The sequence below is a fragment of the Gracilinanus agilis genome, chromosome 1 (genome assembly GCF_016433145.1).
Source record: "Gracilinanus agilis isolate LMUSP501 chromosome 1, AgileGrace, whole genome shotgun sequence".
In the NCBI taxonomy this organism is placed as follows: Eukaryota; Metazoa; Chordata; class Mammalia; order Didelphimorphia; family Didelphidae; genus Gracilinanus; species Gracilinanus agilis.
Genome location: NC_058130.1, coordinates 351,184,580 through 351,201,630, shown reverse-complemented (window position 1 = coordinate 351,201,630; position 17,051 = coordinate 351,184,580). Strand labels below are relative to the sequence as shown.

The following is a 17,051-nucleotide window of genomic DNA, read 5'->3' as shown; positions in this document are numbered from 1 at the left end:
TCTCCTACATTAATCAGTCTTAACTTCCAATTTTCCACCATTACAAGAAATCTTTATGGAATATTGGTCTGGAGGCAACAACAATATTGTTTTTTATTTCCTTGAAAATTCATTTCTCATTTATCCTGCTTATTGGTCCACAGCCCTGTGGGGAAGACAAGGCTTATCTTTATCTCTCCCCCAATACTAGAACATAGACCTAAGAAACATATGAAGCATGCCCAAACCCATCTCCCCATCAGGAGTACTTCTAAGGGAATCCACTAGTGCAGGTTGGGGAGTGGTAGGGGGCAGAGTTGTCAGCTGGGAGATGGTCAGCTCTTGAACTGTTTTGAGATCTGGCAAATTCTCTGGAAGGTGATCACTTTCCAAGGACAAATAGATGTCAGAATCAGGATAGCTTTACTTCTAAGACATTCAAGAGTTAGCCATGAGAAGACATCTTATCCCCTGCCCAGTCTCTGAGCTTTGCTAAATCTTATGGTGCTCTGGCCTTTCAGGATAATCTTTATACCCAGTGTTTCTTCCAAGTATATATAATAAATTATCCTAAAATTATATTAAGTGTATTATAATCCTCCCCCCTTAAGATCCTTATTTTCTGTCTTAACAGTTGATATTAAATATCAGTTTCAAAGCAGAAGAGCTGTAAGGGCTAGGCACTTAGGGTTAAGTGACTGTGCCCAGGATCATGCAGGAAGTACCTGAGGTCAAATTTGAACCCAGGACCTTCCAGTTCCAGGCTTGACTCTCTATCTATTGAACCACCTAGCTGCCTCTGCATTGTTTTTCTAATTGTAATTTTTTTTTTAACCCTTGTACTTCGGTGTATTGTCTCATAGGTGGAAGATTGGTAAGGGTGGGCAATGGGGGTCAAGTGACTTGCCCAGGGTCACACAGCTGGGAAGTGGCTGAGGTCGAGTTTGAACCTAGGACCTCCTGATTCTAGGCCTGACTCTCACTCCACTGAGCTACCCAGCTGCCCCCTGTAATTTTTAAATGAACAGAAATCTATCTTCTTAATGCGAAACAAGAAAAGGTTAATTCAGGAAGATAATGCATCTGGATAGAAAGGCTAAGGATATCTCAGGGAAATAATGCAGCTGGGTAAAAGAGTTAGGGATAAGAGATTATCAGATTGGGGAGGAGTGGAATTGAAGAGAAAGGGCTGAACTGGAGAGGAATGATGGGATCACTGCAAAGATTCTTAATTTCTTTTCATTGTCTCTAATCTCACCTCTCCCAAAACATTCTACAGCCTGATAAAAGATTAATCTTTCTAAAATGACATTTTCAATGTGTCCCATTGGTACATGAATCCAGAAAAGGACTGATTTTGTTCAATTTTGGAGCTAATATTCAGATTTTCTCACTCACTTGGATATTTTTTTATAAAGTGCTACTTTTTTTAAGTATGTTAGTGAATTCTTGCTTTTCTGGAATCATAACTATTATCAAAGGATTGGCTCTCCAAAAAAAACATCGCAAGGTCTATATTTGGGTTTGATATAAATTGTGATGGATTGTGTTGTAAGAATTTCATAACATCCTTTCAGATGAATAGGAACCTGAGAAGTTAGAAAAGTAGAATGGGAAGTCACTGAGGTATGCTTTATGTCTGGGTCATTCTATATGTGTTTCATAATGTTTTTCACATATACACACATACATATATAGATATACACATATATAATTCGATGTCTTCATCCATGGGAAAATTTCACTAAATTAGAATACCTAGGATAGAAGATCTATCTAAATTAGTAAACAGTCCAAATTGTAGAATATTTGAAAAGTTGTCATTTTGCTACTTTTGAGTACATATAATGATTTTGTGCCATTTTAATGAAAAACTAAGGAAGAGTTGTGCTCAGCATACTAATTGGTTACATAGAAATAAATGCTTTTAAATTACTTGAAAAAACTGTTCTTTTAAATAATTAAAAATCCCCTTGAAAGGTGCTTTATACAATACTTCAGATCTACTTCTCTAAGAATCTACTTTGTTAAGAGATGAAATTTTCATTGGAGTATTAGAGAGGTAAATTAGTAACTCAAATCTTACTTTAACCATAGCAAGGAAGGACAATCTTTAAAAGAATGCTGTGGTGAGTCCTTTTGTAATTTAAACATCAACCCTCCACACTACTGTGCATTTTCTAAGTTCAGATTTTAATATTTTGAGCTTTCTTAAAGCTATATCGATTTATTCAGCAAAGCCTTTTTGCCCCACCCCTATTGCTCAGACAAAGGTTCGGTTTATACCCCAAATCACCCCAAATTCTGATTTTCAAAAAATCAAATCTGTTATTTCATTGCTATAGAAATCTCCAAATGCAGAAATTCTTTTACCAATTCCAGTTGTCATCTGTTCTGCAGCGTATCTCACTAAGTTGCTCAGGGAAAACCCTAAAGGGTTATGGGACTTTGACAGAATTACACAGAAAGTATATACAGTCAGGATCTGAATTCAAGTCTTTCCAACTGAGGGCAGCCTCTGGATTAAAAAATTTCAGTCTGACAGGATTCCAATTCAAGTGTTCAAAAGCTCCAAACTCTGCTTTCTATTTCTAGGCCACTAGTCTATCCCTTTTTTTCATGTTAAATTAATAGGGTCTTTATAGAGGCTTTATTGTATTTTAAATACTCCACATTTTAGATTTTCTATCTCCTTTTTACAATTGAATTTAATATAACAAGGCCAAAGGAGACTAACATGAATGCCAAACCACCAAATAATAAATTCTAAGGGGAAAGTAGACTAATTTTTCATAGTGGAGTTTAGTTTTACTTACATCTGTGTTACAGGAGCGATACCGTTTCCTTTCCCCAAGGCAATATTTTCCACCTCCTGAAGGTCTGAAAAAATATTTTGTTTTACATGTGAGTATGATATATATGTATATGTATATATACACACACAGAATCAGATTCTCTGTGATCAGAACATATTATGAGCTACTTTAAAATATTAAACACATTTTTAAAATTACTTTTTAATTACTTAGACTACTGGTAATTTGTAAGGATAATAATTCTGTATGTATAGCATAAAATTAGATTATTATGATTAACATTGTGTCTTTTCCTAATTGTCATGTTTAACATGCTTAGGAAAATTCAACGAAGCCTGTATATTGTAATTGTCTTTGTAACTAGTTGCTCGGTCTTCAACATTAAATAAGGAAATCATTCAATTTTAGACCTCTGCATGTTACAAAGTCATTCTAGTTGCCTGTAGCACAAACATGGACTTGGTAGATTAAGTTATATTATTACCAGAGTCCACCAAAAACATGTTTATGTTCTTTCTAGGCTGAAAGAACAGGGATGGCAAAAACTTGAGCTATCGCTTTTCACAAGCATCTTAGGAAATAGTTTGGTTCAATTTGGAAATGTTAGAATTTCTAATTATTACTAATTTAAGAATCATCTAAAGGCCTTAAAATTTTAGTTTGGAAATCATCTGGCTTTATGGGGTTTTTTTCTGGCTTTACATTCTGAAGATAATTTCACTTACACATCATTTAATGAATAAAATCAGCAATACTGAAGTTCCTAATTTATATGAGTTATAGAATCATGTAATCTTGGAGGTAGATCTTGAAGACTATTCTTAGGAAAAGTAATAGGCCATTATTTGGGCAGGCTGTTTTTTGAAAGAAAACAATATATTTCCTTTTGTCAAAAAAAAATCCAGATCATCTCTTTCTTATTTATTATGTCTTCCACTGTTCACCATTTCTTTATGGCAACCACAGTTGTGTCATATATTTTCCAAGTGTTTTACAAAGGCCAGGTCTAGGTTATAATTTTGGCTCCTTTGTTTCTACCCTGATCCATTAAAATGATATTTGGTCAATTTTTTTAAACCCTCACCTTCCACCTTATAATCAATACTACATATTGGTTCTAAGGCAGAAGAGTAGTAAGGGCTAGGCAATGGAGGTTAAGTGACTTGCCCAGGGTCACCGAGCTAGGAAGTGTCTGAGTCCAGATTTGAACTTGGACTTTCCATCTTTAGGCTTGGCTCTCAATCCATTGAGCTACCCAGCTACCCTCTATTTGGTCCATTTTTAATACTGGTGCCAAGGAAAAGAAAATGGCCCAAAGGGTATGAGAATTAGGAAAGTAATAAGTGACCAGTTTTCATGGTAGTGGTTAGAATAGCAACTCGGCTATCAGGAGGGGAGAAAAATTGGGAGAAGGCATTGGCTTTACTGGTTTGTGCTCACTAAGGGGCTAATAACTCACAGAAAATAGTAGAGAGAAGAATTCAGGCAAAGCAGTAGAGAAAGTTGAGTCACAGGTGTTTTAAAAAGAGAAACAACTCCATCTTAAGAGGAATAAGAAGGAAAGAAGATGGAGGATCCAGCTAAGCAAGAAAAGGAGAGCCATGGAAAGAAGTGCTTAGTCTTTTTGTGAAGAGCCAAAGGGAAAACTTTCTCCCTGCACAATGATCATTTATATGATTTATTTATATAATTCCATATTTATTTATTTAATATTTATTTAGATATAAATAAAGCCTTATTTATACATAAATATGTTATTGTATGTTTATATATAATAAAAATAAAATAATAAAAATTATAATGATTAGAAGGCATCCTAAGATACCTTATTGATTCCATGTGAACTAAAAAAAAGAGGTCTGTGTGAACTAGAAAAAAAAGGGTGGGGGGGAAGGGGATACCTTATCCAAAAATGGCAAAATATGATTATTAGATTGGGCAGCTATTTATCCTGGGGGAGAAAGGTAGACTCTATAGTAGAAGGTGGCCCACCTGCCCCTGTTCCTGGTGGGAGACAAAAGCAAGCTAGTGAGCCCAGTCCAGGAAAGGGTTTGGCCTGGGGCCAGAGGGACCTCGGGAGGGTCAGGGTGGGAGAGGAGCAGGCTGACCTGCCTCAGGCCGTCCTGGGCAAAAAGGTAGTGGCAAGCTCTGGAAGCTGATTCATGGGGGCACGTGAAATGGAAACTATTGGAACACACGGGCAATATTCTTTTCATTGTGATTTGTGATGTGAATCAAGGCATTTCAACCTTTGAGGTGCTCTCCCCGGCTCTTTTAATACTAAAGGACCAGCCATCATTTTTTTGTGACATGTGAACACACACACACACACACACACACACACACACACACACGCACCCACCAGCCCTCGGGTTCTGGGGGAGGGATAACGGGGCTGAGCCGAGGCCAGGTTTGGGAGGATCTATGAATCATGGGCTACTTCTGAGAGTGGAAAATCTTATCTGATGATATCCCGAGATAAAAGGCCTTGAGGAGGGCATCCAGTGTTTAATTTTTCAAGGAGGGGTGGGGGTGGGGAGGGGGGAAAAAAGCACATCTGTCTGGCGTACGTCTTTCTCTCGCTCTCCTGTCGCGACGGCCTGCTCTGAAGACGTCCACTGGCTCGCTGGAGAAACGTTTTTACAGATAACATGTGAAACCACAGCTTTGAATCATTTCCAACTGTGTCTTTTTGTTGGCTCCGGCTTACTTTAGCTACTTACGCTGGACTGTCACAGTGTCTTAAGGATGAGGAGACGCCTCCCCCGCAGGTCCTGCTGCACTCTCCCCAGATTGACCAGGGCCCCCAGCCCCCATCTACGCTCTGGGGCCAAGTGCCAAAAGGAACACACTCTCCCTGATAACACCACTGCAAGATTTCATAGAAAACAGAAAATTAGCTTCCAGGCAGCTCAGCCCATCAGGGCAGACATAGCATATATATTTATCTCTATATATTTACAAGGGTCGGACGATGACCAATTATAGGCATGAGCATTCTCCCTAGAGATAACAGACGGCTATTTTCCTTTCTTTAGCCCTATTTAGACAGTGGTTAGAGTGTGTGTGTGACTGGTGGATTATCTTTTAGCCAGGCCCTGATTTATAAATCTGGAACATACACACCAGGAGGTTAAAAAAAAAAAAAAAAAAAGCCTAACACTGCTGCTTTTGCCTGGTTCCTCCTCATCCTACGTTTTTTTTAGTGTTCCTCATTAGAGAGGGAGCTGCAGACCTCAAAATCTTTTTTAGACATTTAGGTCTCTTTAAAAAGATTTTGAGAAAAACACACACATTATTATTAAACTCATGGAATGATAACGCAACATGGAAAGTTCCCCAGTAAGGAATTTTTATGATGGTAATTGCTTTTTCTTTAAAAAAGAAAGTCTGGTTGAGGCTACAATGGTAAAGGAATTTGTTGCGGTATTTCATCTACATGAATAGTGCAGACATAATAAAAGTAATGCCAAGACACTGGGGACTGGGTACAAAAAATCATTATATATACTGACTAGCCATCTGTATAGACCCCGTACGAACATGTGTCCTGGAATATTTTTCAACTTTACCCCCTGCAATAAACCACATACACTGCACATAAGGAGAAAGCCATGCATAATTTACCAAGGAATAGACATATTATAATCAGCTCATAACTCTAGCATGATAAATCTTATTTTGCAGGGTATGGTAAACTGAAAGAATGTCTTTCTTTTTTCCTTTAAAAAAAAACACAAGAATTTTCAGGCTTTTGTTAAGGGGCCTATTCTAAATGATCAGGCACTGAGAAATAGCACTGGAAGACACAGCACAGTTGCATCAATAATAAAAAATAAACATGGAAATTTATATGAAAATTAATTCATGTTCTATAGTGTAACATGCACCCAAATGCCCAAAGATATACCCCATCAACCCCAATCCACACACACTCACATAGGGTGATTTTGCTTTTGCTTTTTTTTTTTAAATAATGGAGAAAATGAGACCTGTTATAGTTTTGTTTTGTTTTGTTTTAATTTCACAACAATATTAACCAGTTGCTCTTCTCCTAAGAGCTCTAAGTTCCCATATTTTTTGAGAAAGGTTTTCATAATCTCTCATAACAGAGAAAATGCTGAATTTAGAGAAAAGAAGGCCTGAAATCAAAGTCCATCTCCATCACCTCAAACCCCATCCCCACCCACAAACCCTTACTGGCTCTGTGACTTTGGGCAAGCGACTTCAATGAACCTTAGTTTCCCCATTTGCACAATGGGGTTATTACCGCAGTAAGAGGCTACCCATCAGCCCTGAAATCAGGAAGCATTGGGTTCTATTCCCATTGTCCATTCTGACAAATACTAGCCATGTGACCCTGTGCAAATTCATTGATCTTCTCAGTGTCACAGGTAACTAAAGTTCAGAACAGGTGCAAATCTTCTTCAGTAGCAGAAGTTTCTTCCCCTAAAATTATCTGCACCAATGAGATCACAGGTCTGGTAAAAAAAAAGTAAAATAAAACCATAGTACCAACCTTGCCTAGTTCTGCTATGATGCTTAAATGAGAGATTGTATTTAAATCACTTTGTTATTATATAAATGCCAAAAGTAACACCATCATCATCATCATCATTATTCCAATTTGCTTTCTAGAATTCTATCAGCTAAAGTACCAATTCTCAAACTTTTTGGTCTTGAACTCATTCACACTCTTAAAAATCCTTGAGTACTCCCTCCAAAAACATTTGTTTTGTGGGGCATATCTATCAATAATTACCATGTTAGAATTTAAGAAGTCTTTGTATTATTATGAAAATAGTTTGGGCTTCGTACAGTCCATGAAAGGGTCTTGGGAACACTAGGGAGTCCCTGGACCACACATTGCAGGCCACTGAGCTAAAGAAACAAAAAAGCACTGCAAAGGCAATATTTATCCTCCTCCCCATCCCTAATAGCAAATCCAAGGGCATCATGTTATTTTGATTTTTAAGAACTTACTTTAAAAAAAAACAGCTCATGTATATATCCTAGTGCTACAAAACAAAGCAAGGTAGTACACATGAGAAATAAATAATAAAGAGAAAGTCTAGTGGAGAGATGGAGAATTGTTAGTAAGGTAAAGTTGCTATGTAAGAAGTCATCATGAAGGGAAAATGTGGAGGATATACTAAGGGAGTTTGGGCTGCTTGGCTAAGAGAAGAAGAGGCAAAGAGATGACCACTATTATTTTCAAGTACTATATATGAAGAGTTTTGAAGAGGGCTATGCCAAACACAAATTACACAAGAAGAAAAATTGAAAGTAAAGCAGGAGATAGTTTGGCTGGATATAAGGAAGAACTTTCTGACTGTGAGCATAAAGTACAAGAATATTTATGATATTTATTGATATCATTTCCCATAGAAGTAGGTTAATTTAGTTATTCATAGGCTCACTACAGAGTTCTAGGTCTCCATCACTGTTCCATTTCCTCCCCCCACCCCCACCCCCGCTCCCTTTGTTATAACTAATGGCAGCATGACCTAGTAGATTGAGACTGCTTTGGAGTCATAAAGACCTCCAATCAAGTGTTGCCTCTGACAGATACTGGCTATGTAACCACAGTTAAGTCATCTAATCTCTTGCTGCTCTAATAATGATTTTCATAAATCTTTTGCTTTCTATTCTACCTGAATATTCTCCCTGACCTCCACCCACAATGATTGAAATCCTGAAAAGAAAAAACTCTACAAACATGATGTTTCTCTGAGAAGCTTTAAAACTATTTTCAAGAAATACTATTTTTTTTTAATGATATGACTTTCTACTACTACAAGGCCAGTTGTTCATGAACTACTAATAAAACACATAAGGACTAAGAGTCCTTAACTTGATAGGACTGGGGGATGAATAACATCTATCCACTTTACAAATGAAAAAGAGAAGTATCATATGAGGTAAAAAGAATTCATTTAATTTGATTTGAGATAACATTTTAAGTGTTTCTATTTAATAGGATCATATGTTTTTAGGGCCACAAGGGATCATGGAAATAATCTAGTCCAACTCATCATTTTTCAGATGAGGAAATGGAAATCCAAAGTATGTAAGTCATTTGTCCGAGATCACATAGCTTGTTGCCACCAGTTTGAATTATTTCTTCTCTATCATAAAGAAATCAGTTGTGGAAAGAACACAAAGAACATTTTAATGATTTTTTTCTAGCTTTGCTTTTCTTATCTCAAATACTAAATTATAACGAAGAGAAAGATTTAATAGCATCCACCCATCTAAATGCTACTTCAGCCTAAGGATTAGACCATATGGAATAAATTCACCAAGACTAACTTTTATTTATTAAATGTAATTCCCAACCTCACCTTTTCATGGGATAAAGAAAAAAAGTGCTCAAAGAATGAGGGAAATGTCTTTCTTTGGATTTTATTAGAATGGCTATTCTTGTTTCCTAAAAAATAATCACAAGGCATAAGACAAGGCAAGTAATCTGACAGACAAGCTGTTTCCTACAGAGCTAGATTTTTGGTAAGAGATAAACTCATTGTTTAGGTTATAATATATTGCTTAGAATGCCATTATTACTTGTGAATGGTTTGCTAGAAGTCCTTTCACTGCATAAACTTATGCTACTCATTTTATCAATTCCCTGGAAATATGACAAAGTATGTAATTATGTCAGCAAGTTAAGTAATGCAGATTTATGGTTTTATGAGTGAAGAACTAACAAGCCATAATAATAAAGAAATCTCCTGTCAGCTAGTTGTTACAGAGAACAGAGTAAGGTTTAACAGGCTAACTATGTATGGGACTAGCAGCTAGGCATGTTTATATTCTCAACTCAGCCCTGAATCTGATTTCTTCTATGACCCAAGAGAAGTCATTTAATTTCCTTGCTTTGGTTTCCCCATTTATAAACTGAGAGTTAATTTTAATTCCTCCAGTCCAAGAAGGCTGGGGGTGGAGGTGGGGGGCAAGATGAGGGTTTATTAAGGGAGTAGTTAGGAGAAAGTTAATTGCTGATGGTAGTCTCCAAGGTTGTACAATAATACCAAAAGTCAAGTGGTAATTTTTTCTAATTTTATGCTGCATATAAAACTGCCATCCTAAATAAGAGCTAAATAAGTTAGTTCATTAAAGGCGTAGTACTTGTCTGTCTATCTGTTGGTCTATCTATCCATCTATCCATTTATCCATCCATCCATCTGTCTGTCTGCCTATCTATCCGTCTATGTCTATCTGTCTGTCTGTCTGTCTGTCTGTCTGTCTGTCTGTATCTATCTGTGTGTCTATCTATCTATTTTAATACCTAAAGTGTTGACATCATGGCTTCATGGTCCAGGCAAGTTATTCTAAGTACTCTAAGCCATTTTCTTAGTTGCAGCGGGATGTCAACATGCATTGATAGTGAGAATTTTCTCACCTGGGAGTTCTCCATGCCAGTGAAATCCAAGGTCCAATCCCTGCAGTGTTCACTGAGATCAGTTGGCTAACTGGGCCTTCCTCTATTAGATTTGGGTGTCTAGCTCCAGTTTTGAATCATGGGTCTAGGCTGAGGACTAGAAGTGCTCGTCTAGTCCAAACCCTTCATTTTACAACGTTGGGGGAAGGGGGGGGAAATCCAGAGAAGTTAGGCAATTTATCTAAGGTCACTAGGGAGTAAATGAAAGGCTTGACATTTAAACTCAGTTATTCTGATTGTAGACAGAGCACTCTTTCCACTGCACTATCCTACCTGTTTGAGGTAAAGCACTGTCAAAGTCTGAGGTAGATAAATAAATATTGTGGATTTATCAGTCATTTTTCTTTTTCATCTTAACTCCAATAATTGAAGGATTTTTTTAATTGCCCAGAGAAGATAATCTACAAACATGATGTTTTCCTAAGAAGCTTTTAAAGTATTTTTAAGAAACATTATTTTCTGAGGGGCAGCTAGGTGGCACAGTGGGCAGAACACTTGGGCTGAAGTCAGGAAGAGTCATCTCCATGAGTTCAAATCTGACCTCAGACACTCACTAGATGTGCAAACCTGAGCAAGTCATTTCACCCTGTTTGCCTCAGTTTCCTCATCTGTCAAATGAGCTGGAGAAGGAAATGGCAAACCACTTTAGTATCTTTGCCACAAGAGTTGGGCATGGCTGAACAATGACCATCATTTTTTTTAACAATACTACTACTAGAATGCCATAGTTGATCATGAGCTACTAATAGGAATAATAAGGATTAAGAGTCCTTAACTTGAAGGCACCAAGTGATGGGTTCCAACAAAGATAAAATATAAATCAAATAATGAAACAAAATAAAAAATGAACCAAAATTCCACATGAAGGACTTATGAGGTGAGTAGAAATGTAGGATTAATTTGTTTCCCCCTCTGCAGCAAGACTATTTTGGGGGATGTAATTTTGGGATGAATTGTACTACAGCCAGAACCGGGCCCAGCCAGCATCTGGAAGGAGAGATCTCTAAGGAAATCCCAGGTTTCTAAAGGAAATGGTATTGGTGATTCAATACAGAGCATTCTTCCTGAGTCAGAACAGCCCTGGGTTGGAGGGAGCACTCTGTGCTGTTTAGAAGGACTATCTTTCAGCTGGGATGTAAATAATGGTCTGCTTTGCAGGTGCAGGGATACAGAACACTAACATCCTGGACCAGGTTCTAAATCAGAACATGTCATCCCTCAGCATCACTGCTTCTAGGATAATTGGAAGAGTTATTCTCCACTTCCTGCTTTTAGTAGTTCTGTCCCAGGCAAAATGTACGGCATCTTACCCTCAAGTGAATTAAGAGCTAAAGATGTTCATAAACTGTATTACTTACCCACTGGCTTAAAAGGGCATTTAATTCTAAGCCGATTTGAACTGACACAGTTCTGCTTCAAGATACGTGGAATCTGGGTCATTTAATAGAAACCTTGTTTTCACTCAATTTTTTCTTCCATCATGGGTTCAAAAGTCATTAGATCAAGTTTAAAGCAACAGATTAAGTATTCCTTTTAAACCCTTACCTTCCATTTTAGACACAATGCTGTACAAAGTAGAAGAGCAGTAAGGGCTAGGCAATAAAGGTTAAGTGGCTTGCCTATGGTCACACAGTTAGGAAATGTCTAAGGTCACATTTGAACCCAGGACCTCTGGTCTCCAAGCCTGGCTATCTACTGAGCCACTTAGCTGTTCCCCACAGATTAAGTATTTAAGAACCTTCTTTGCGATGCCCAGCAGAGCTGGTGTAAGAGTAGCTCCTGAGTGGCTTCTGTATCTCTCTAAGCAATAATGCTACCCCCAATATCTTAATTTTTGCCATCTCCATCCCCATTTACTATTTCATCCTCCTTCCTCAGATATTGGTACAGCGCTGGTTCCAGGCCAAGGGGCTAAGACTGTTACCACATCTGAGGAAAGTTCTCTGGCTGGAAGTTATGCTGATTGATTCTCAGGAGTTTCTGACCCGTGTACACACAGTACCAAGTGCACTGTCTGGGCTCATCAAATTTCCTCCTTTTGTTAATGCTACTGTCCCTGAGCATCTCCATTCAGACCATATGGTTCTTATTCGATCCTTGAATGGCTTGTTCAGGCAGCCTTCCAATGGCTGTAATAGCGATGTCAGACCCCCCAGGACTCACGCGAAGATCAGTTTTTAATTTTTTGGCCATATTTCTTACTCCATCTGTTAAATGTGCATGGAACAGATCCCATACTCGCATGGAACATTTGTGGAACTGCGCCCCCGGGCATACATCCCATATCTTTTGCAGCCAGAGCTTGACGAGATCATCGTCCATCCAACCCTCTGGATGTGTCTGTGCTATCACTCCAGCAATATTTCTCCCACTTTTTTTTTTTCAGTAAAGATTTATTCTGAACTATGAGCAGCTTTAGTTTTATCCTGTTGGCTAGACAGGATATAAGTTCTCTCATGTTCTATCTGATGAGGGTTGTTTTGTAGCTCAAGGGGCTATGATCAGGGGTCGTGAGAGCTCCTTTCATTTTTCTTAGACAGGGCATTCAGATATTGGTACCCTGAACTTTTGGAAATTTGTTATTTTTAGTTCTAGGTTCATTAGAAGACCTCACTCTCTGGAAATTCATAATCTTTGGAAATAACTTTGCAAAATAAGCCATACCTACCATCAACTAAAATTAGTTTTGAATAAAAGTAATAGCAGGATTCCTATAGCACTTTTCTTTTAAAGAGCTTAGGAAGCACATATATTTGTCCCATCTTTCAAAATAGATTATTAGGTACAGATCAACTCAGTTGCTCAGTATCACACAGTCTGATCTATGATAGAAACCTAGTCTTGAATACATGTGAATACCTCCCTGTGAAAATGAGAACTATTAGCTTGATGCTCCAAAACAGGGAATGCAGGCATGGGTGTGCTAGAGACAGTCTATACAGGTTCACAAGAACCAATTGTTAAATTTTCACCATCAGCATTTACACTTCAGAAAACAGGAAACTACAAATCTGGGCTCAGTGTAGTCTTTCATTGATTGTCTAGACTTAAGAAAGTGATAGAGGAAGTGTTAATAATGCAGATTATGCTTAAAAATGCCTCTAGAATACTTTTTTCTACCCCACTGAGAGCTGGTTGTTAAGCATTCACCAGTATACCCTTTAGTACAGGTATGGGCCAGAATTTTGCATTAGAGTATCATCTCTAGTACTTGGTTCATTTCACTCACACAGTTTCATTTCACACATTACAGTGAAGACATAAAATTCTTTCTCCTCTCTGAAAATTGTATCCTCTGAAATTTAAAAGCAAAATCAGAAGAAAAATGTTAACATGAATGCCAACTATTTCTTAGTCTGTATTTCTAAGGAGTGACCAAATTGACCCAGAATTATTTCTGCCTGTGGTGGTTCCAACTAGAGCCAAAATTTTTAGTCCTGGTTGGACTTGATAGTCCCAAATTGATACACACTCTAAGAAAACTCTGACCCTGACAGCAGTAGGCACATTTTCAAGAAAAAAAATACTCAAATAAAGACATTAGAAAACAGCGACCCATACAAAAGATAATAAGATCTAGCATTTATTCATATGTAGCACTCTCATATCTACAAAGTGCCTTACAAATATTTTCTCATTTTCTCTTTTATCTTCATAACAATCCTGGAAGAGGTCCGTTTTAGAGACAAGGAAACTGAAGCAGCTGTAAATAACTTGTTTAGAGTCATACAACTAGTAAATATCTGAGAGAAGACTTGAACTTAAGTCTTCCTGAATCCAGGTCCCACATTATCCACTGTACCACCTAACAACCTCTGGGATAATAATACAATTAGTAAAAATACAGTGATAGGCTGTATGAATAGCCCTCAAGTCTCTAGTCTAACTACATGTAGCTTGGAAATTCTTTGGAAGACTTTGAAATCTTGAAAGCCACTGAAAGTAACACATTGAGGGCCACCCTCTAGAACTCTGTCCTTTTTCCTTCCAGAAATATTTTTATTAAGACTTTTGTTAGTTCTATCTATAAACTCTTTCCTTCCCTTAAGTCCTCTGTTAAAACCTCCTAGATTTGTTTTGTAGATGTCTTTGATATTGTTTTTAAAATACCATCATGCTGTGAATATAGATGGCCCCTTAGTGAGAGCCCTCTCCTACAGTTGCCTAGAATGAGAATCTGAACCTTTAGAAATACAATTTATTGCTCATTTTCTACCACATGTTCACTTTCCCTCCACCCTCAGATTTATATTCTATTCTTACTCCATGGCAGTTATTACACTTCTTCCTCCCAGTTAACCTAAATATTCATTATTCAATCAATGAACAACTTATTTATTAAGCACCTACTGTGTGCAAGGCTCTGTAGGAGGTAGGCATTTTTCAATTCTTCCAGCCCTAGAAGTGCCCTATCGCCTCCAGATTCATGTTTCTTCCTCATTAGTATGCAAAACTCTTTGAGGGGAAGAACTGTTATCTCTTCCCCTTTCTTTGTCTGATACATAAGAGGAGCTTAATAAATTCTTGTTGACTGGATCATCCCCTATGGATCTCTCACTTTGGCATTTAAAACTCCTCACAGCGAGGTCACTTTTTACTTTTCCAATATTCTTGTACTCTTATCCCTTCTATGCACACTATGAACTAGTCATGTTGGCCTGTTACTGTTTCTTCTATACAACATTTTAATCTCCCATATCTTTGCTTTTGCAATGTCTCTAATCCCTCAAAAGCTCTCCCCATCTCTGTTTCTTTGTTTAACTGGCTTCTGCAAGACTTGGCTTCAAATCCCACCTTCTAGAAGGGTCTTCTTGGTCTTTGAAACTGCTAGGACATTCCCTTCTCTGAAAAGCTTTCTTCTAGCGTGCATGCATCTTATGCACCTAATTCTTTACACTATTCCAATTAGAATGTAAGCTCCTTAAAGATAGATTGTTTTTACCTGTCTTTGTATCTTCCATTGCTTAGCACAATCCCTGGCACATAGTAGGCACTTACTAAACGACTGCTGATGGGTACTCTATAACTATAGCACATTCTCTATTTCAAGCACACACACACACACACACACACACACACACACACACACACACACACACACACACACACAGTCTTGCCATTGCTACTAATGTTAAAACCTAAAATTGAAATGAGGCCATCTTGTTTTAAACCCATGATGAGTGCTGAGTTGCATGACTGGCCACTAATGATTGCTCATTTCTCCAGAAGGTCCTTAAAGAAATTGATTATTTAAATCCCAAGTCTAAGGAGCTAGCGGTTCTAATAAAGACATTAATAATAATAGTATTTATAATTTACTAGAAACTATGGAGGTGAGTAAATAACAATTGACAGCAGATGTAACTGTTGCTATGCCTTCTTGCCACGACTTTTCTTCCTTATAGTTGTACAATTCTCTGAACTACAGATTGATGTAAATTGCTACTTGTCGTTGACAAGGGCTGTTAGATCCAAAATAAACCTAGACTGTTGTTTTAAGAGTGAGGTTCCTAATATTTTCTACTACTCCAGTGGAAAAAAAACCCTATGAATTTTTTGGTAGCATATGAAGGTCTCCATATTTTTATTGGCTAACTACAGGTTCTCAAAAAAAGGATCTTTTATCCTTTAAAAAATGACCCCATCAATTCATGTATTTAGCATAGTTTACCAACATTTCCAAACTCAGCATGGAAAAGCCATCAACATGGTACTAGGTCATGGGTCCTGAATGAAGCCGTCAGCAAGGATTAATAAACTGTGACAGCTGCCCAAAAGCTTTCATTCTCTGTATTTAAACATCAGACGGTAAGTTGAAATGCAGTGTAATCTTTGTTGAAACCAGCCCAGCAAACATGGCAGGAGTCAGAACTGAGAACAGATGACAGTAGTCATTGTTTGTATAAATTTAGTCTGCAGCAGTAAATTCTAGAGATGGCTATAAGGATGCAGCATTTACAAAGGCAGCAATTCCCAGCGTAATCAAGAAGGACAGGCTATTGCTCATCCATGGAACCAGTCCTTTGAAATTGGACACACAGAACTAAAGTTATTTCATATCCTATGTCTAGGTACCACATGGCAGTTAAAACTGTAGCTCCTATCAAAACCTCTTTCTAGTAACGTGAATTTCCTGGAATTTTTAAAGCAAAAAAATTAGAGACTATATTACTAAATAACTTTAAAAGGTTATTCATTTTTAAAGAGACATAAATCACTTTCATGCCTTCAGAGAACTATATTTTTAAGGGACAACTGAAGAATTAAATAATCATTATAATTTCACAAATGACGTTTTTTTAAAAATAAGTTATAAGACACGACCCATATGTAAACTGATGAGAATGCATGCATTTTGGCAAAATTATAATTATAATAATCATATTAATAATAACAATAGTAATCAGTGAATGCCTGTTGCTTAATGAATTAATAGCCTGCTCTCAAAAACTTTACCTTTTGCCTCTATTTCACACCAATAGTATAAGAGGAAGTCATTTGGCTTACCCCTTTCTCAATGCTTCCAGTTTGACACAGTGTCCCCTCTGCCGCCGGAATACTATTGGTAACACAGCGATTACTTTTGCTGAGGCACCAGAGCTCTCTACACACTTCCTAGGAAAGAAGGCAAAAGCAAGTTGATCAGTATTACAGACTAAAATTATTTCCAGTCCTCCACATTAAACACAGGCATAGACACATTCAAATTTGTTCTGGAAAAACACACACACACACAATAGGAACAGGCAGACTTTTAATGTGTGAATTTAAAGGAAAATGGAAAATTGGAAAATATTTTGGAGTCATTTCAAAGC

General features: G+C 37.5%; 1 protein-coding gene across 1 annotated transcript in view; it reads right to left on the bottom strand.

Moving 5' to 3' along the window:
- Positions 1–17,051, bottom strand: part of ADAMTS6 (ADAM metallopeptidase with thrombospondin type 1 motif 6) — a 346,468-nt gene that overhangs the window by 95,853 nt on the left and 233,564 nt on the right. The window contains exons 12-14 of the mRNA XM_044663590.1: positions 16,744–16,851; positions 5,519–5,664; positions 2,796–2,859 (exon numbers count right to left, since the gene is read on the bottom strand). Coding sequence (XP_044519525.1) covers positions 2,796–2,859; positions 5,519–5,664; positions 16,744–16,851 — 318 coding nt within the window. The remainder of the gene's footprint in view (positions 1–2,795; positions 2,860–5,518; positions 5,665–16,743; positions 16,852–17,051) is intronic.